Source organism: Hemitrygon akajei, chromosome 19, assembly GCF_048418815.1.
Source record: "Hemitrygon akajei chromosome 19, sHemAka1.3, whole genome shotgun sequence".
NCBI classification, from domain to species: Eukaryota; Metazoa; Chordata; class Chondrichthyes; order Myliobatiformes; family Dasyatidae; genus Hemitrygon; species Hemitrygon akajei.
This window is the reverse complement of record NC_133142.1, coordinates 53,272,354-53,293,862: the sequence shown is the minus strand read 5'-3', so window position 1 is coordinate 53,293,862 and position 21,509 is coordinate 53,272,354. Positions and strand designations below refer to the sequence as shown.

The 21,509-nt window shown below is 44.3% G+C and overlaps 1 protein-coding gene across 1 annotated transcript in view; it reads left to right on the top strand.

The window, feature by feature from the left end:
• amt (aminomethyltransferase) overlaps positions 1-21,509 on the top strand; it is a 58,303-nt gene that overhangs the window by 6,555 nt on the left and 30,239 nt on the right. The window contains exons 2-5 of the mRNA XM_073072518.1: positions 7,581-7,748; positions 13,009-13,089; positions 20,789-20,920; positions 21,191-21,269. Of these exons, the coding sequence (XP_072928619.1) occupies positions 7,581-7,748; positions 13,009-13,089; positions 20,789-20,920; positions 21,191-21,269 (460 nt within the window). The remainder of the gene's footprint in view (positions 1-7,580; positions 7,749-13,008; positions 13,090-20,788; positions 20,921-21,190; positions 21,270-21,509) is intronic.

Sequence of the window (21,509 nt, the reverse complement as noted above, 5' to 3'; positions counted from 1 at the left end):
CTTTCGCAGTCAAAGCTTTGTGTACAGGAGTTCGGAGGTTATGTTGCAGTTGTAGGAGATGTTCATAAAACTGCACTTGGTGATTTGTGGATAGTTTTGGTCACTCTATTGTAGGAAAAATAACATTAAACTGGAAAGGGTGCAAAGAAGTGCTGTCAGAATGTGAGGGACTGAGTTACCGAAAGGGTGGGTAGGCTAAGACTTCATTCCTAGTAACGTAGGCGATTGAGGGTTGGTGACCTTAGAGGTGCATAATATCATTAGGGGCATAGATAGGATGAATGCACAGCGTCTTTTTCACTGGGAAGAGGAACCAAAACTAAATGGCATGGGGGGGGGGAAGGTTTAAAAGGAACTTGAGAGACAACTTCTCTCAGAGGGTGGTGTGTTTGTGGATTGAGTTGCCTGAGGAAGTAGTTGAGCTAGGTGCAATAGTAATTCTTAAAAGGTATTTGGATAGGAGAAGTTTAGAGCGTTATGTGGGCACAGGGTTCGAGCTTGATAGGCTTGAAAGATGTGGCCTATAGGGAATGCTTCCAAGCTGATTTACTCTGACTCTAATCTTCAGATGATAAGTTGCCTCATGAAACAATCACAAATGCACAATATTGGGTGTACTGTACTCTCAGGGACTGAAGATTGGTACAAATATCCAGACAAATTTTTGGTTGAGAACCTGTGGCAAGTGGAGTATTATAGAGTCATGTGACATGTAAACAGGCTGTTCAGCCCAGCCTGTCCATGCTGACTGAAATTCCCACTTGAGCCAGCCCCATAGGCCTGCATTTGGTCGATATCCCTCTAAACCTTTCCTATCCATTTTATGATTATGCCCACTTCTACAGCTTCCTCTGACAGTGTGTTCCATATACCCACCATGAAGTTTAAAAAAAACTTGCCCCTGAGGCCCCCTTTAAACGTTTTCCCTCGCACCTTAAACCTATACCTCTGGATTAGATTTCCCCACTTGGGAAAAAGACTCTGCCCATTCACCTTATCTATACCCTCACTTTAAACCTTAAGGTCTCCTCTCAGCCTCCTTCAATCTGGGGGGGGGGGAGAAAAAGCCCAGTCTATCCAACTTATCTTTGCAGTCCAATACCTCCATTTCAGGCAACGTTCTTCTGAATCTTTTCTGCACCCTCTTTAATCAGATTCTTCCTCAAACGTAGTATTCAGAACTGCACCCAGTACTCCAAGTGTAGTCTCTGCAATGTCTTGTACAGCTGTAACATGATGCCCAAGTTTTTAGAACATAGAATTACAGGAAATGATTCCAGATCGCAGCTATTCCCCATTTTGGATGTGTGATCAAGTATGATATATCCAAATTGTTGATATAAAACAGGGTAGCAGTCTTGTCTGTGAGCAAGTGAAAAGATCACGGGATTCATAGGTAAGTGAATAAGCAAATATATCATAGATAAAATGTAACGTGGAAGAATGTGGTTGTCCTGACGAAGGGTCTCGGCCCGAAACGTCGACAGTACTTCTCCTTATAGATGCTGCCTGGCCTGCTGTGTTGCACCAGCATTTTGTGTGTGTTGTTTGAATTTCCAGCATCTGCAGATTTCCTCATGAATGTGGTTGTCCACTTGGTTTAAAAATAAAGTAGGCAGAATATTTGTTTTTAAATGGTGAACGATGTTGGTGTTCAGTAGGAACCGGACATCCTTGTGTACACCACTTAAAGTTCACGTGTGAGCAGCTAGAAAGGCAAAGAGGATTTAAGAGTTCATTTAGCTGTCTCGTTTTATTTATATAGGGTCCCAGTGCAACTACATATGAAATATTGGGAATTTACAGAAGGATTATCAGATTGCTTCCTAGGTTAGTGGGGTTGCTGTATGAGGAGAAACTAACTGGCTTTTACAAATTTACTCCAGAGTTTAACTGAGCAGATGTACAGCTGATGCTTTACCTGACTGGGATCATGGCCTCAAACCGAAGCGTTTACCATTCAGGACAGCCAGAAACACTTTCTTTGTCCAGCAGTTAGTGAATCTTTAAATTCTCCACCCCAAAAAGATGAGGCTCAGTACTGTATTCAAGTACATTGAAGGCTTATACTGGGATCACACAGGGGTTACAAAGATTGTGTTAATTAGGCAGGCGAGTGAGAGGAGACCAAGATCAGTTCAGCCCAGCCATTAATCTTATTCAATATGGAGCTGAAAGTACAGTAGAACCATGTACTACCTCAAGATTAGTTTCCTTGCAGGCATTTATGGCCTACTCTTGTTCTTATTTAACTGAATAATTGGTGCATAAATATTGAAAATTTGGCAGCAAATTTGCAGGAGCACAAACATGAGAATGATTGGGTAAGGTGTTCTGATGTTAAATGTGGAAAAAACTATTACCAGGGCCCTAAGGTAAAATTATTGGAGTTTTAAAATTCAGAGGCAGGCGGCTTCAGTTTATTATTTCCCTCAGCATTCAAGATTTTGTGCTTATGCCTCAGGAACGGGACAAGACTGACCTTTGGAATCTGGAGGGCTACCCACAATTCTCACTTGGTTACAGTTGCGTCCTTTGGTTAATGCAGTGTTGTAAAGCGATCTGCTTATCAGGGGTTGCAGTGCTGAGCCATCATAACACTTTGTAAATGAGGGAGATTAGTTACCAAGTTCAACACTTTTTAATCATTGAGATTTTTAAATGGTGAAAGACTGAAGCTGCATTGGGGCCCTATGTAACTAAAACAAGACATCTATACTCAAATTATCTTTGCCTTTTTAACTGTTTGCTGAACATATTAGCTTTCAATGGTTCACATAAGGATGTCCAGATCCTTCTGAACACCAACACCTTTCAACCTTTCACCATCTTTAAAAAAAACCCCCAAAATACTAGATTATTTTTGTAATTTGTCAATGACAGTGTCACTTCATTCATAAGCTCTCAGCTGTTCAACATAACCATGCTTTATAATATTAGGAGTATTAGGAAGAAATATTCCTTTGGAATCAGGAATCTTGTTTAAGGGATTGAAGACATTTAGAGATCCCATTCTTTCTTCTTCATGGTTATGTGAGTTTACGGTCGTTAGAATATTTAGAATGGATTTTCTTGAGATGGACTCCACTCTTGCTCCATTTCTCCTGAATGGTATTGGCAGATCCAGGAAAGCCCAGACATTGTGTGCAAACAGACAGTACCTTTGCAGGGGTATTTTATGTATGTTGTTTATATTAAAGATAACAGAATTTACAGCCCAGAATGAAAATATTTGGCCATTTGTGTTTTTGACTCTTTGAAGGAAATGTCCAAACATCCTCGCTGGGCTCAACTTCACCACCCCTCTCTCCTATTCTAACCTCACTCCCTCTGAACTCACTGTTCTCCGCTCTCTCCGCACTAACCCTAACCTCACCATCAAACCTGCAGACTAAGGTGGTGCCGTAGTAGTCTGGCGGATGGACCTCTACCTCACTGAGGCCAAACGGCAGCTCTCCGACACCACCTCGTACTTACCCCTGCCACAGGACCCCACCAAAAAACATCAATCCACTGTCTCCCGCACCATCTCCATCCTCATCAACTCCGGACACTTTCCTCCCTCAGCTAAAAAACTCATAATTCCCACACCCCGCACAGCTTGGTTTTACCTCTTCCCCAAGATCCACAAGCCTGACTGTCCCGGCAGACCCATAGTTTCGGTCTGCTCCTGCCCCACCGAACTTGTGTCTGCCTACCTGGACTCCATTTTATCCCCCATAGTTCAGTCTCTCCCCACCTACATCCAGGATACATCCCATGCCCTTCACCTCTTCAATAACTTCCAATTCCCTGCCCCCGACCGCTTCATTTTTACCATGGATGTTCAATCCTTATACACCTCCATCCCCCATCAAGAAGGCTTCAAAGCCCTCTGCTACTTTTTGGATAACAGACCCCACCAGTTCCCCAGCACCACCACACTTCTCCGGTTGGCGGAGCTTGTTCTAACTCTCAATAACTTCTCCTTTGGTTCTTCCCACTTTCTCCAGATCAAGGGCGTAGCCATGGGCACTCGCATGGGCTCCAGCTATGCCTGCCTCTTTGTAGGTTATGTGGAACAGTCTATGCTCCAAATCTATACTGCACCACTCCCCAACTTTTCCTCTACTACATTGACGACTATATTGGTGCTGCTTCCTGCACCCATGCTGGGCTCGTCAATTTTATCAACTTTGCCTCTAACTTTCACCCAGCCCTTAAATTCACTTGCTCCATCTCGGACACTTCTCTCCCCTTTCTTGATCTCTCGGTCTCCATCTCTGGAGACAGACTATCCACTGACATCTTCTACAAACCCACTGACTCCTATTACAAACCCCGTAACTGGGTCACTTGCCAGCAAAGATAGAGAGGTCCGTTGAAGTCTGATGGTACTATTTTTAAAAGTATTTATTGGTTAAAATACACAAAAATAATATCAATGCAAACATACAGATAATATACGTCATCAATACTAAATCTAAAAGTGCGGGTATAATAATAATCAATAAGAAATAGCTCTATTGTTGTCTAGGGGATAATGTATTGTCCGATGGAAATATAAAAGTCATTCAGTTCATGCAGGCTGCAGCCTTTGGTTGGAGTCAAGAGAGAGATTTTTGAAACTTGCCAGCTTTTCCTTTTTATGATGTCAATCCTTCGAAATTTCGTTGGTGTCCTCTTCTTTAGATAAGCCGTTCTTCCGTGGTAACCCGCCAATTCCCAGGCGAGGGAAATGGACGCACGCGAGCCCCACTGGCTGTCACTATTAAACGCTGTCATGGGATCTCTAACGTTTCTCCTGGTGCGTCTAAAGGGGTTGTTCCCCAGACCCTCTTTTATCCTTACTCACGGGGTCTCAGATGTCAATCAGGTTGGGATGATGCAATCCCTCAACCAGCCCACTCTGGTCATTCCCTGAGGGCTTCAATGAATAGTACAGTACTCAATACACAATTCCGTCTCCAAGAGACAATGGCCGTTTTCAATGGTTCTGCCTTTCTGGGGGCCAGGACACATTCCAAACCCTTGTGGATTCTGCGTGTCTCTCTCTCATTTCCTGGGTCCCAGACCTGAATTAATAGCGATCTTCTGATTCTCAAAAAGGAGGGGGCTACTTTGTACCCTTCGGCCCCTCAGAGTTGTGGCACATTCGTAACACTCGCATAACTATCTTGACTATACCTCTTCCCACCCTGCCCAATGCAAAAATGCCATTCCCTATTCCCAGTTCCTCCGTCTCTGCCGCATCTGCTCCCAGGATGAGGCTTTCCATTGCAGGACTTCTCAAATGTCCTTTTTCTTTCAGGATCGTGGTTTCCCTTTTGGCGTCATCAAAGATGCCCTCACCCGCATCTCCTCCACTTCCCGCACTTCAGCCCTTAACCCATCCTCCCATCACCACAACAGGGACAGGGTTCCCTTTGTCCTCATCTACCACCCCACCAGCCTCCGGATCCAACACATTATCCTCTGCAACTTCCGCCACCTTCAACAGGACCCCACCACCAAGTACATCTTTCCCTCCCTGCCCCTCTCAGCTTTTCGCAGGGATCGTTCCCTCCGCGACTACCTGGTCCACACGTCCCTCCCCACAGAACTCCCACCCGGCACTTATCCCTGTAAGCGCAAATGCTACACCTGTCCCCACACCTCCCCCCTTACCACCATTCCGGGCCCCAGACAGTCCTTCCAGATGAGGCAACACTTCACCTGCGAGTCTGCTGGAGTTGTCTATTGCATCCGGTGCTCCCGGTGCGGCCTCCTCTACATCGGCAAGACCCGACGCAGATTGGGGGACCGCTTCGTCGAGCACCTACGTCCGTCACAATAGACAGGACCTCCCGGTTGCCACCCACTTCAACTCTGCCTCTCATTCCCATCTACAAACGATGGATATGTCCATACATGGCCTCCTCTACTGCCATGATGAGGCTAAACTCAGGTTGGAGGGGCAACACCTCATCTACCGTCTGGGTAGCCTCCAGCCTGGTGGTATGAACATTGAATTCTCCAATTTCCAGTAATTCCCTCCCCCTCCCCCTTCCCCTATCCCAGGTCCCTCTCTGCCTCTCTCCTCTTTCAACTTTCTGCTTCTTTATCTCTACAGTTCTTTCATGCTTATCCCCTCCCCCTCCCCCCTTTATCTTTCCTCTGATTGGTTTTCCACCCTGCGCCTCTAGGCCCTACTCCCTCCCCTATCTCTATTACTGGGCTTCGGCCCTGTCTTCCCCCCCCATTTCTGATGAAGGGTCTTGGCCCAAAACGTTGGCTACTCTTTTCTCACGGATGCTGCCTGACCTGCTGAGTTCTTCCAGTGTTGTGTACGTAGTCCAAACATCCTATTCTGCCATACTGAAATCTTTCCTCTTTGATGTGATTACCAATCCACCTTTTGAAAGCTGCAGATAAATTTGAACCTTTTCCTGCAGTTAGACCTGTTTACCCTTGTCATTGTCCATAACAAAGGGAAGAATTATCAAGGGTTGAGATATCTATCTTGTGTACAATTAATGCCAGGCACCCTCTAGATACAGAGTGGAGACCATGTGAAAGTTGCTTGTACCTCTTTGGTTTCTTCTTCTTTGATGTCTACATTTCGATTCTATACCTAATATGTGAAGGTGTATCTGTGCTATACCGGAGTTATAGGGAAAGGTTGAATAGGTTAGGACTTTATTCCCTAGAGTGTAGGAGAATGGGGGGGGGGGGGGTGGGGGTGAGATTTGATAGAAGTATACAAAATTGAGGAGTATAGATAGGATAAGTGGAAGCTGGCTTTTTCCAAGTGAGGTTGGGTGAGACTAGAACTAGAGCTTATGGGTTAAGGGTGAAAGATGAAGTGTGTTAAGGGGAACATGAGGGGGATCTTGTTCACATGGAGAGTGGTGAGTATGGAATGAGATGCTAATGAAATTGATGGATATAGGTTCGAGTTCAACAATTAAGAAAAGTTTGGAAACTACATTGATGGGAGGGGTATGGAGGGCTATGGTCTGGGTGCAGGTCAATGGGACTAGACAGAATAATAGTTTGGCAAAAACTAGATGGGCCCAAGGGTCTACTTCTGTGTTGTAGTTCTCTATGATTCTAAATGTTCAAACAAAAATGAGGATGATGATGTTAAACAAAGATGAGGAATATATATATTTCTCTCTTGCGTCCCCATCCTAGCACTCATAAAAGGACAAAAATGTATTCATCTTGTAGAGTAGTGGTCATCAATCCCCTAAGCCCAAGATCCCCTACCTCGGCCTCAGTGAAAGGCAAGATCGACTCCAAATCGATTAGTTACACGCATGCACACTGGGCAGAAAGAACGGAACTAAAACCCTGCAACCCGGAAACAATCTCTCAACAGTATTTGTGTATTTATTTTTCTTTGGATCTACTGGGCAAGTCTCAAAGATCGACCAGTCGATTGCGATTGACGGGTTGGCGACCACTAGAGGGTGAGAGAGCTGCCCATCAGGAACAGGGAACTGGTATTGTGTTTTAGTAGGAAGAGGGGAAAGCATCTCTGATTCTTCAGTAACAATGTCCTTGAGCTTCCGTTCATGAACCTCTTTGTGTGTGTGTGTGTGTGTCTCTCTACTCAGGAATCTCTGAAGAAGACAGCACTGTTCGAGTTCCATCAAAGTGAAGGTGCACGGATGGTGGAGTTTGCAGGATGGAGTATGCCTGTGCAGTACAAGGACAGTCATATTAGTTCACACTTGCACACCCGCCAACACTGCTCGCTATTCGATGTTTCTCACATGCTGCAGGTAAGACCTGAGTCTAGATGTCATACCTGGTGTATCAAGCAGCTCCTACCTCATTGATTCAGAACTTCTAAGACTTATTGGTGATACTGACCTCTGTGGACAGGGTGACAAACAAGGTACTGAGGAATAAACAAATTTTTGGAAACACGTGGCATGTCCAGTTTCTTTCTCCTTGATGCCTGCACTTTGTTGAAACCTATTGAGTATTGAAAGGCCTAGATAGAGTGGATGTAGAGAGAGGTTTCTCGTAGTGGGAGAGTCTAGGACCCGAGGGCACAGCCTCAGATTACAAGTATATCCCTTTGGAACAGAGTTGAGGAGGAATTTCTTTAGCCAGAGTGTGATGAATCTGTGGCCAGGTCATTGAGTATATTTAAAGCTGAGGCTGATAGGTTTTTGATTAGTAAGGGCATTGAAGGTTATGGGCAGAAGGCAGGAGAATGGGGTTGAGTAGGAAAATAAGTCAGAAAAAAATGTGGAGCAGACTCCATGGGCCCAACAGCCTAATTCTGCTCCAATGTATTTTTATGTCAGATAACATTTGAGAAGAAAGGTAAAACTGAATTACTATTACTGAATTACGAACCTTGCAACAGACCTGTCCACTTCTGATACATAGAAGTGAACTACCGAAAGGTGCTATAGAAAATGTACGGCTGCCTGCCTTCATTGGTCAGGGCGTTGCATATAAAAGTTGCAAAGTCATGTTGCAACTGTGTTAAATTAGCTAGGCCACATTGTAAAGAAGGGATTTAAACAAACACACGAACAGGCAAGGAGAGGAGGGATACAAACCACCTGCAGACAGATGTGCAGTTTAAGTTGACATTGTGGTCAGTACAGACATGGGCAGTGTTGTTCCTGTGTTGTGCTGTTTTAAGTTCTGTACTTTGTTGAAGGCTGTGAAACGTAAGAGCCTCCTTCGGAAGCATGTCAATGGGACTAGGCAGATTAATAGTTCAGCATGAACTAGATGGGCTGAAGGGCCTGTTTCTGCGCTGTAGGGTTCAATGATTGACATGCTGCTCCACACGGTGGGTTGTATAGGAACAGAATAGAACTCCAGTAGCTTGGAGTGGAATTAAGAAAGTGATCGGCAACTGGAACGAGAGAGTGAATAGTTTATTTTTCCAAAATGCTGCTTGACCTGTGTGTTTCCAGCATTTTCTGTTTTTATTTTAGATTTCCAGTTTTCAGGTGAGGTAGTGAGGATATTTTGGACCCAGTCCCATAAATGACCTGAAGAATGGTTCCTCTAACTTTTTGTTTGTGGGTTAGTCTGGATTTCTAGCATCTGCAGAATCTCTAGTGTTTTTGAAAATAGTGGATAGGTTGTGATGATGATGGATGGAATACTTTTTTTTAAAAAAAGGCAATGTATGTCCTATTAATGAGTGGCAGAGAAGGAGAAGAATTTGTGAGCATTCAGTAAAGTTTTACAATTACTACAAAACTATCCTCAGTGGAATCAGTTACCAAGTTGCAGTTCTGGGAAGCAATGATGATTAGCATCTCACAGATTATCAGGTTTGGAAAAGAGTAAAAAGTTCAAAGTTAATTTATTATTAAAGTACAGTTGAAGTCAGAAGTTTACTAACACTTAGGGTGAAGTCATTAAAACTCATTGTTTAACCACTCCACAGATTTCACATTAGCAAACTATAGTTTTGGCAAGACGTTGAGGACGTCTACTTTGTGCATGACATGAGTATTTTTTCCAACAATTGTTTACAGACAGGTTATTTCACTTTTAATTGACTATATCACAATTCCAGTGGGTCAGAAATTTACAAACAAAATCAAAAGAAATCAGCCAAGACCTCAGGAAAAATTGTGGACCTCTACAAGTCTGGTTCATTCTTGGGAGCAATTTCCAAACGCCTGAAGGTACCACGTTCATCTGTACAAACAATAGTACGCAAGTATAAACACCATGGGACCACATAGCCATCATACCGCTCAGGAAGGAGACACATTCTGTCTCCTAGAGATGAATGTACTTTGGTGTGAAAAGTGCAAATCAATCACAGAACAACAGCAAAGGACCTTGTGAAGATGCTGGAGGAAACAGGTAGACAAGTATCTATATCCATAGTAAATCGAGTCCTATATCGACATAACCCGAAAGGCTGCTCAGCAAGGAAGAAGCCACTGCTCCAAAACCGCCATAAAAAAGCCAGACTACAGTTTGCAAGTGCACATGGGGGCAAAGATCTTACTTTTTGGAGAAATGTCCTCTGGTCTGATAAAACAAAAATTGAACTGTTTGGCCATAATGACCATCGTTATGTTTGGAGGAAAAAGGGTGAGGCTTGCAAGCCGAAGAACACCATCCCAACTGTGAAGCAGGAGGGACTGGTGCACTTCACAAAATAGATGGCATCATGAGGAAGGAAAATTATGTGGCTATATCGAAGCAACATCTCGACATCAGCCAGGAAGTTAAAGCTCGATTGCAAATGGGTCTTCCAAATGGACAGTGACCCCAAGCATACCTCCAAAGTTGTGGCAAATTGCTTAAGGACAACAAAGTCAAGGTATTGGAGTGGCCATCACAAAGCCCTGACCTCAATCTGATAGAATAGTGGTCACCAAACTTTTTAAGCCCAAGATCCCCTACCTTGGCCTTAGTGAAAGGCAAGATCGACCTACTAAATCATTTAGAGAAAAAAACAGCTCAGATTTCCAACTTGAGGCCCTTTATTTGGGCTAGCTGTATTTTAATTACATAAAATGCTTTTGTCAAACTTTCAAATTAATTCAGCCAAGAAAACACTGCAACTAGCATATCAAACAGGCCATAGCGGCATCAAGCTCATCCAATAGCGCCTTGAGTAAGCGGTGCTGAAGTGCCTTTGCTCGAATCAAGTATATCAGTTTGACCACCAGTGTCATTACATGAGAAAAGACCACGACCTTCCCAGCCAAGGCCCGCTGATGAATCACACAGTAGTAATCCAGGAAGTCGGGAAAACCGGGGTCATTACGGCACAGTGCTATAAAACCATCATACACACTGCGCATTGCTGGGGCCCCATCAGTAGTAATTACCACTAGTTTATAAATAAGGATGTCATTTTCACAGACATTTTTTTAAAAACTCATTGTAAATATCCTCACCTCTCGTTCTCTCCTTTAAGTGCAAAAGAGTGAGGAAGTCCTCCTTTGTCATAAAATCCTGGAAAGCCATTCTAACAAATACAGCAAGCTGAGCTGTTTGCCTTACATCCAGGGATTCATCCAACTGTCGTGAAAAACAGTCACAGTGTGACAAGCCCTTTAACACTTGTCGATCCACGTCCTCTGAGCAGCATGTTTCAACCCCGATTTCAGCTCCTCAACTTTCCTGGTATTGGTAAACTTACTGAGACACTAGTATAAGTTTCAGGGGTAAGCAAACTAACGACACCACTGTTTTCTGTGTCCCATTTCTTGTACATTTGGGGAATGTTTGAATTTAAAGGGGGAGAAGTGTAATGTGAGCATTATAAAGATAAGTTAATACCAATTAGGATCATGGTAATATAGCAATACTCCTGCTACGGAAACTGTTTGTAAAGAGAGATTGTTTCCGGGGTTGCGGGGTTTTCCTTCCGGTCTTTTCTGCCTAGTGAAAATTTCTGTATGCGAATATCGTTTTACCATCCTAGATAAAGTTGTTCCTTTTGGGCGTGAAGTTGTTGAGTGGTCCTTTTTCAAAGTAGAAGTTACTACATATTTGCATCAAAAGGTTTATCAGGGATAATGTATTTGTGTATTTATTTTTCACTTTTCTTGGGATCTACTGGGGAAGTCTCCAAAGATTGACCGGTTGATCGCAATCAACTGGTTGGCGACCACTATAATAGAAAATTTGTGGGCAGAACTGAAAAAACGTGTGTGAGCAAGGAGGCCTACAAACCTGACTCAGTTACACCAGTTCTGTCTGGAGGAATGGAACAAAATTCCAGCAACTTATTGTGAGAAGCTTGTGGAAGGCTAACCAAAATGTTTGACCCAAGTTAAACAATTTAAAGGCAATGCTACCAAATACTAACAAAGTGCATGTAAACTTCTAACCCACTGGGAATGTGATGAAAGAAATAAAAACTGAAATAAATCATTCTCTCTACTATTATTCTGACATTTCACATTCTTAAAATAAAGTAGAGATCCTAACTGACCTAAGACGGGGAATGCTTTCTAGGATTAAATGTCAGTAATTGTGAAAAACTGAGTTTAAATGTATTTGGCTAAGGTGTATGTAAACATCAGAATTCAACTGTACTTATATGTCACCATACAACCCCAAGATTCATTTTCTTGTGGGCATTCACAGTAAGTATTAAGAAGGACATTACAATCAATGGAAAAGCTATACACAAGACAGATGAACGTCCAACGAAAATGATTTTATGAACACAAGGAAGTCTGCAGATGCTGGAAATCCAAAGCCCAACACACACACAAAGTACTGGAAGAACTTGGCAGGTTAGGCAGCATCTATAAAAATGAATAAACGGTCAAAGTTTCGGGGCAAAGGAAGGGGGAAGATGCCTGAATGAAAAAAAGTGGGGGAGGGGAAAGAGGCTAACTAGAAGGTGATAGTTGAAGCCAGGTGGGTAAGAAAAGTTGAGGGCTGGAAAAGAAAGAATCCGATAGGAGAGGAGAGGACCTAGGGGAAGTAATAGGCTGGTAAGAAGTGAAAATTCATAGTGGGGAATAGAGGAAACTCTGGAATTAGTTTGCTTAAGGAATGTGGAAGAAACTTCCAGCAACACAAGTAATAACTTGGCTTAATCCAGTGCCTTTAATGTTATAATAAAATATCCTAAAATGATTTTCATGAGTAATATCAGAAAATAAATTTGTTTTCTTTGATGGTAAATTACAGGGGCAAGTTTACACTGAGGTGCTTACATACTTCAGGAGCGTAACTGTGAGCTTGGGTGGAATGCCCAACCAAAGGGCTATTGGCTAGTGGAGACGGGAGTAGAGTTTCCTTGATTACTTTGGGGATTGTGGAGGGACTGAGGCATCATTGTCCTTTTGTGGGGTCAAATTCACATCCTCATTTAAGTAAGTAAAATAAATACCTATGCGATAATGTTTTGTGTTACGTCCACTTTTTTTGCCTTTTCATTTCCAGTGAATGGACAAGATAAAGGTACAGGAAAATGATGTATATCCCACCTGTGTGTGTTTAAAAATATAATTTTCTTATAACTGACATACTTGGAAGTGTTTTTGGCATCTTGTGTATACATGTTCTGTGTTTCAGAGCAAGGTGACTGGGAAGGATCAAGTGAAGTTCATGGAGAGCTTGATCGTGGGGGACATTGCTGAACTCAAGGACAACCAGGTGAAGACGGCTTCCTCTCATAAAATACCTTCCCACCGGTAACCTCTCCATCCCAATGCTGAATTGAATTAGTAATAAATACTTTATTGATCCCAAGTGGGATAGTACAACTTCCCTCGGTATCAATAAAGTATGTCTGTCTGTCTGTTTACAGCAGCAACATTTAAAAAGCCACTTAGCAGTGTTCAAACTTAACTAATGATAAAGTACAGAATAATAAAACCTTGAAGCCGGCTATGGTAGCACAATGGTCCAGAAAATGTGTGTGTGGCCAGGTCTCAGTTAAACACAAAACACTGCACTCCCACTGCACTCTGGTCACACTGGGCAGTAACATCAGTTTCCATAGCTCAATCAGCAGGTCTCTGGAATAAACACAACCTTCGCTCCAAACACGATTGTAGCCATCACAAATGGTCCAGGTACACAATCCAGAAACAGATTCTCTAATTTGCTGTTATCTTGTTAGGTGTAAACCTCGTTAAAATAATTGTAGGCACTCCCAGTCAGATCCCTCATGTACGCCCGGAACGTCGTCTCCAAACCCCGCTGCCCACGGGAGGACTACAGTGAGGAGGAGTCAGTGGCCCACCTCTTTGCACACTGTGGGTTCGTGGAGGAGGATGGACAGTGTCATGATTCATCCCCAGCAGCTGCATAACTGAGGACTCTCTGATCTACGGGCTGTTCCCGGGGACGCACACCGAGACCAACATCCGGTGCTGCTGGCAGATCATCAACTCGGTGAAAGATGCTCTTTGGTCGGCCCGAAACTTGATGGTCTACCAGCACACGGAGATGTCTGTGGGAGAATGCTGCCGACTGGCGCATTCTCGGCTGCAGGAGTACGTGCTGAGGGACGCACTCAAACTCGGTGCAGCCACCGCAAGGGCCCGGTGGGGAAGGACCATGGTTTAGGGTTCTTCTCCTGCGGGAATGGGAGGGGTCGGGTGGCGGGGAGTATACCCCTCAACAATGGTGGGTAAAGATGAACCAACAGAGTGGCATGTGAGTGGCTGAAAGTGTGGGAATGTACAGAATGTAATGGTAATGTCTGTAAAGGATTCAGAGCCATTGAATGGTTAATTGTAAATTGTAAATAAATTTATTTTGAATAAAGTATATTTAGTTTAAAACAAAATTTATACGATGTCAAGTGCTGCTGTGGCAGATCATGACCTCGATGATCTTTCGGTGTGCCCAAAAGTCGTTAGTCTGCTAGCACGTTGAAATGTCCTCGGAGGAACACTGCTGACTGGCACATTCCAGGCTGCAGGAGCACGTGCTAAGGGGGGCGATGAAGCTTGGTGCAGCCACCACAGGGGCTTGGCTCAGTGGGGGAGGATGACAGTATAGGGTTCTTACACTACTGGAGAGGGGGCTGGGTTGGGTCAGGAAGCCTCTTCTTACCGCCTCAGGACCACATGAGTGGCAATAGACCTATTGGTTTTAAGGAATGTCATAGAATAGCACCGAAGTATTGACTATTAATCTAAGAATGAAAAGGAATTGCATGATTTATTCTTGTAAGTATTTTTTATCGTGAATAAAGTTTATGATATATATGAAAAATATATTATTTTATGTATTGCACAATATTGCTGCTGCGTTACAACAAATTTCACCATTACAGTGGATTGTGCCATTGGTTAATCAGGGCAGTTGCTTATTTGGAACAATTCTTGAAGAGCAAAAACAATCGTGAAACTGACCAGGATTCCCTTTGTTTATTTGGGACACTATGTCACTTAGTTGAGACACTGTTGCTGAACAGTTTCTAACCAGTGTCAGTCATGTGAACTTGTGTGGCTGTTAATCAGTACATCATACTTGGAGCAAATTGTTTTTAAATAGCTTCAGTTGTGTGTATTTGTGTTCAGAAAAGCAGTGAATTTTGTCACTAATAGTTGGCAAGTAGTAAGCTGTAAGGTAATTCAGAACTGTTTTCTTACTATGGTCTCAAGCATTCAGGCTTCGATGCTAGATATGGCTGGGAGTGAAAATGAAATTATTTCGCTACTTCAAGTTAAGAAATGCAAAGAATTTGAAGATTATCAACAATCATCATGAACGTTACAATGAAAATGGAGATTTGGCGGATGCAATCATGAAAGCATTATCTGCACTAATTTTGTTCAGATTTTTGACCGTTCCCAGACCCAAAAAATAACCTACCAAATAACACTAACCTATAGTAAAAGCAGGAATTATATGATAAATACACAGCCTATATAAAGTAGAAATAACGTATGTACAGTGTAGTTTCACTTACGGAGGCAAGTTCGATGCACGCACAATGACTTTATTTCGTTCACCATGATTGAAATGCTTAATTACATTTTGCTGCTTGGAGCGTTCCACTCTGCCCTGCTCTGCTCTCACTGCTCGGGGTGCTCTGCTCTGCTCTCACTGCTCGGGGTGCTCCGCTCTGCTCTGCTCTCACTGCTCGGGGTGCTCTGCCCTGCTCTCACTGCTCGGGGTGCTCTGCCCTGCTCTCACTGCTCGGGGTGCTCTGCCCTGCTCTCACTGCTCGGGGTGCTCTGCCCTGCTCTCACTGCTCGGGGTGCTCTGCCCTGCTCTCACTGCTCGGGGTGCTCTGCCCTGCTCTCACTGCTCGGGGTGCTCTGCTCTTCTCTCTGCTTGGGGTGCTCTGCTCTTCTGTCTGCTCGGGGTGCTCTGCTCTTCTCTCTGCTCGGGGTGCTCTGCTCTCGCTGCTCGGGGTGCTCTGCCCTGCTCTCACTGCTCGGGGTGCTCTGCCCTGCTCTCACTGCTCGGGGTGCTCTGCCCTGCTCTCACTGCTCGGGGTGCTCTGCTCTTCTGTCTGCTCGGGGTGCTCTGCTCTTCTCTCTGCTCGGGGTGCTCTGCTCTCGCTGCTCGGGGTGCTCTGCTCTTCTCTCTGCTCGGGGTGCTCCTCGCTGCTCGGGGTGCTCTGCTCTTCTCTCTGCTCGGGGTGCTCCTCGCTGCTCGGGGTGCTCTGCTCTCACTGCTCGGGGTGTGCACTGCTTCTATAACGGCTTTCTGCAAAACAAGTGCTGAACGCTATTTTCCCTTTTCTCCTATTTTGGTAAAAGCAAAAATCCTCTTCAGATTTCTTTTGATTAGCGATAACAGGTACTAATGTATGTCTTTCGTAAAAGCGAAGTGGCTTGAAGTGGGGGATACCTTTATTGGCTGGCTGTTGTATCCAACGATGACAGTAAAACCTGTGCTGGAGAGTTTTTAAAGTTGGAAAGCTGTGCACTAGGAAAGTTCCACTCTCTTGGCCTTTGAAGTCCAGGTTCAGTGGGATGGGTAGTCATCATAAGCTGGGATCTCCTTGGTTGCAATGGACAATCATGACTTCTATGCCTTATCATAACTTCTGCTTGCCCCGAAGTGTTGCAGAATCACCAGCCTGGCCGTTGGATCTCACTGTTGATCTCGTCCATCCAGTTCACCAGAGCTGACTTCACCTGCGAGGACAGTCATGTCCTTATCTCACTGGGTTATGAGTTCTTCTGGCTGCCCTCACCTGCTTTAACCAATCTGTTGAAGTGGTTTACTGGGATGTAGCTGCCGTTGCATGCAAACAGCTACTTGGAGCCACAGGTGAGAGCTGAGTGTCCATTGGGGACAAAAGGTGAAGAAGCTGCTCTGGAATGGATGTGACAAGTCCTTTCATGAGAGGTGCTACCCCATTGCCTGGTCAGCCCATACATGACAGCGTGCACTGGTTGAATTCCTCCATCAATAACTATTAGGAACGAATACACAGTTTTATAGTATATTCGGCCCTCCTGATCCGTGGGGGATTGGTTCTGGGACCCCCCGCAGATACCAAAATTCGTGGATGCTCAAGTCCCTTATTCAACCTGTCTCAATGCGGTGGTCTTTAGGACCCAGCGGCACACCGGATTTTATTTAAAATGTCTCCTTGTGGTGGACATTAGGACACTGCTCTTAATCCGCAGTGTTTCTGTTCACGAAAATAATCATGTTCGCAATTGAAAATAAGGTGGAAGTAATAAAGCGATCGGAAAGAGGTGAAACGCCATCGGTCATTGGAAAAGCATTAGGCTACAGTCGGTCAACGATCGGAACAATTTTAATGGAGCATGCGAAAGGCCCTGCCCCAATGAAAGCTACAATTATTACTAAGCAACGCAGTGGTTTAGTTATTGAAATACGTATGTTTCTTGTGTTTTATATGCATAGAAAGGTAAAATATGTACTATATACTAAGAAAAATGTTTGACTAACTGACGCTAAATAATACCGGATGTACCTGTTCCGGCTTTACATCCGACTTAAAGACGGACTCAGGAATGGAACTCATTCATAACCCGGGGATTGCCTGTACTTTTAAGTCATTTCTAGATTACTTATAATACCTAATACAATGTAAATGCTATGTAAGTAGTTCTTGCACTGTATTGTTTAGGGTAGTGGTTGTCAACCCGTCGATCACAATCGACTAGTTGATCTTTGAGACTTTCCCAGTAGATCCCGAAACAAAAAATACGCAAATACTGTTGAGAGATTGTTTCCGGGTTGCGGGGTTTTAGTTCCGTTCTTTCTGCCCAGTGCGCATCTGTGTAGCTCCGCCGCACTACACAGTGTAATTCAGTGGTCCCCAACCACCGGGCCGTGATGAAACGATATGAGTCAGCTGCACCTTTCTGCATTTCCTGTCACACCCACTGTTGAACGCACGCGAGATCATCAGTTGCCTAAATGCAGTGATACCCTTGTGTGGCCGGCGAGAACTACCAATGCTACTGGCCTGGAGCACTGCCTCTGAACCTGTTTACCACACTGAATGTTCGTGGGGAACCCGGTGCTAAAATGTTCGCAGGCGACCTAATTTGGGCTCAGCATTTCGTAAATATCAGAGCAGCTACCTCGCTGTGATCTACTGAAACAACTTTTGTTGGCCAATAGATCCTACAAGGGGGGCGGGCGCACGTCCTGTCCACTCCTGGCTTGGCCAGTCACTCACTCCGGACTGCGACCGCCGCGGCCCCGGCACGGGGACCTCCGGCCCTGACCTTGTCCTCTCACCCCACCCACGACCAACCACACCTGGCTAAGGCATCTGACGGCGGGAGGGCAGGAGGCTGGAGTTCAGGCTGGGAGGCTGTCCGAGGCAATGAAGCCCTCAAAACTGCTTCGGCACCTTGAGTCCAAACACCCCGCACTTACAGACAAACACGTTGAGTTTTGTGCATGGAAAAAAATGTGTGCAGCACGGGACAGAAGCTAAGTGCCGAGAGCCATGAAAACTAAATTGCGGAATACACTGGACATAAGGAACCTGCTTCGAGTATCACTGTATTCTCGTCGCGTTTAACACCCCCCCCCCACCCCCCGGTCAGCCAGTCTGCAAGAATATTATCAATATTAAACTGGTCTGCAGTGCATAAAAGGGTGGGTACACCTGGTGTTTATACATTATTTCTACTTACGGGTTGCAGGGTTTTACTTCCGGTCTTTTCTGCCCCGGTGCGCATGCATGTAACTAATTGATCTGGGGTTGATCTTGCCTTGAACTAAGGCCGAGGTAGGGGATCTTGGGCTTAAAAAGGTTGGTGACCACTCGTTTAGGGAATGATGACAAGAAAAAATAATCTGTACATGCTCAAGCAACGAGTGCTGGAGAGAGAACTTCCGGGTTTTCCCAATCCACGGTTGGTTGAATCCGCGCATATGGAATCCACGGATAAGGAGGGCCGACTGTACTGTAGTAGCATTGGAAGAGTTCTCGTTTGTCCTGTATTTCATTTAAATATATAATGTTTTCACTCAGTTAAATGGTAGTTTGTCTTTTTTATACCTTTTTAACTATTTCCATGAAATTCCTGCTAATTAGGGCAGCTGCTTCATTGGGCCAAAGTGTACTGGTGTCCAATTAACCAGAATCCACTGTATTAATAATTCTGATTCTGAATCATTACATCTCTGACAGAGGTGTTGAGCATCATTTCTGCAGTAGAGTGTCAACCAGAGCTTTAATCTTGCGGGTTGTTTGAACTCTGGTCTGTGTTGCAGCTGACTTGACCAAAGTTGATGTTATCTGGTTGGTTCAGGGCTGGGGAGGAAAGACAGCAATCAGTCTGGGGTGTTGCTCATGTAACGGCTTAAAATAGTGTTTCCCAATCAGACTTACTGATATGGGGGAATCAATAGTTCAGTAGTTCCATTTAATATCAGAGAAATGCATGCAATATACCTACTGAAATTCTTGTTCTTGACAGACAACCATGAAAACAGAAGAGTGCCCCAAAGAATGAGTGATAGTAAAAATGTTAGAACCCTTTAGCCCCTCCCAACTCCCCCCCCAATGTACAGGCAGCAGCAAAGCAACGACCCCCCCCATCCCCACCCACCCACTTCCACAAAAAAGCACCAGCTCCCTCCACCCACCGAGCACGCTATGGCAAAGCCCCCAATAAAGACCGTGATCTGCGGTACAGAAAAAACTAATTATAATATGATTGGTTTTAAACTAGCTCTAACCATGCCACTTTTTTTCTATCTAGACTAAATTGATGATATAATGGACTGCTATTATCCTCAGAACAGTAGTTCACAGTGAGTCTGGCAATTAGAGGAAATTTTGAAAAAATATCCTTTGGAATCTTGACACATTAGTTTGCAGTTAATTTGCCGGCAAAAGCTTCAATTAACTGAAGTTTAGAGCTAATTTGGTGCAAGCCTGAGGTAAGAGCTTGTTGTGGATGTTTACTTAATTGAAGAATGGATACATTCATTCGCCAAGTGATTCCCAAGTTAAAAATTCTCAGTTAAATTGATCAAATTCCTGGTTGTAATACTCGTTTATGTAAACAGAAGGTTGAGGCTGAATAGTTTTTCAAGGCACTGTAAAAAGCTTTGATTATGTAGTTTTGGACTGTGTGGGCTGGGTATCTGATGCTGCCTGTTTTTAGTGGTCATCAACCCCGAGTGTGGCAGACTTTCTCAGGTTTACTTAGGTGTGCTCCTGGTACACATGTCTCAATCGGTACAAGGATGGGATGGAGCTGCATTTAATGGCTGCATTTGTACTTCATTTCCTGCTGATGTCACATGGGATTTTATATGATATCTCCACAGTCCAGTAGCCTCGTGACAGTGATTGCTGAAATATGGCCAGCTTCTCCTCTGTGAAATTCAACAGCTACAATGAGAACAATTCTTGTCAGTTGGCTTCTTATAATAATCATGGTGCACTTTTTATACGTATCCAAAGCCCATCCCACGTACCAACCAGTCATCGTTTCGGGTCAAGACTATCTGCATCTTTCTGTTCAGATAAGGAACCTAGAATGGCAGCTGCCCATTTCCTTGACCGACTGAGTTATTCTAGCTGTTTGTTGCTCTACGTACCAACTACAGAGACATAACAAAAGTGAAATCCTTGAGTCTAGAAAGCATCTGTTATGAGCTCGGAAGCTGATTGCTAGTTTGGCATGGGGGAGCTCATTTGTGGCTCTGTGTGTATGCATGCGTGCTTGCTTTTGTTTCACCTACAGTATTTGGCTATGTTTAGTAGGTGCAGGGTCTGAGATCTTTCTCAAGGGTCAACGTTATTCACAATACACGTATTAGGAATTTGCTGTGTTGGGTTGGCGTGATGTGCAAAAAGACGCAACATTCAACAATTATAAAGGATTCTATAAAAATAGGAGATTAAACTAATCTTTCCCTGCTTGTTGTTCAGGGCACGCTGTCGCTGTTCACCAACGACAGGGGAGGAATAATGGATGATGTCATAGTGACCCGGACATCAGGTGGATATTTGTACATCGTCTCAAATGCTGGCTGTGCTGACAAGGACTCTGCTCACATGAAGGTGCATTGGCTTTATTCCACGTGTCAGAGATACAGAATCTCACTGTCAGACACAAGTTGTACGTTGTTTCACAGTACAGAATTTGCTTGGGTGAGGGGAACAGGACTTTGGGAATAATGTCTATAGATGTTTAATGATGCTTTCTCCCCCTTTCTGAAACCTTAAGATGCAATCTAAGGTCACTTTGCCAGGGTGCCAGTGGGGTCATTTGGTGTGCTGTCCTTGCCCTGATATGCAGCACTGTGTTATCACCTTCCTTCTCTTTCCCAGGAGCAACTAGCCCAGTTCAAAGCCGCAGGGAATGATGCTGACCTGGAGTTTCTGGAGGCCGGATTGATTGCGCTGCAAGGTGACTGCATTCAAATGCGATTTCAGAACCATCATTAGCCTGGTAAAGGTCCTATCCCAAGTGTTGGTTCTCTTTAATGCTGACCGTCACAGACAAATGCAAACATTTTAGAACTTATTATCAGTTCCCCCTCCCCTGGCTTCATGCATCACCTACCGGCTCTCTCCCCCCACCCACTTCTTAATCTGGTTTCTTCCCCTTTCCTTACCAGTCCTGATGATTGGTCTTGACCTGAAACGT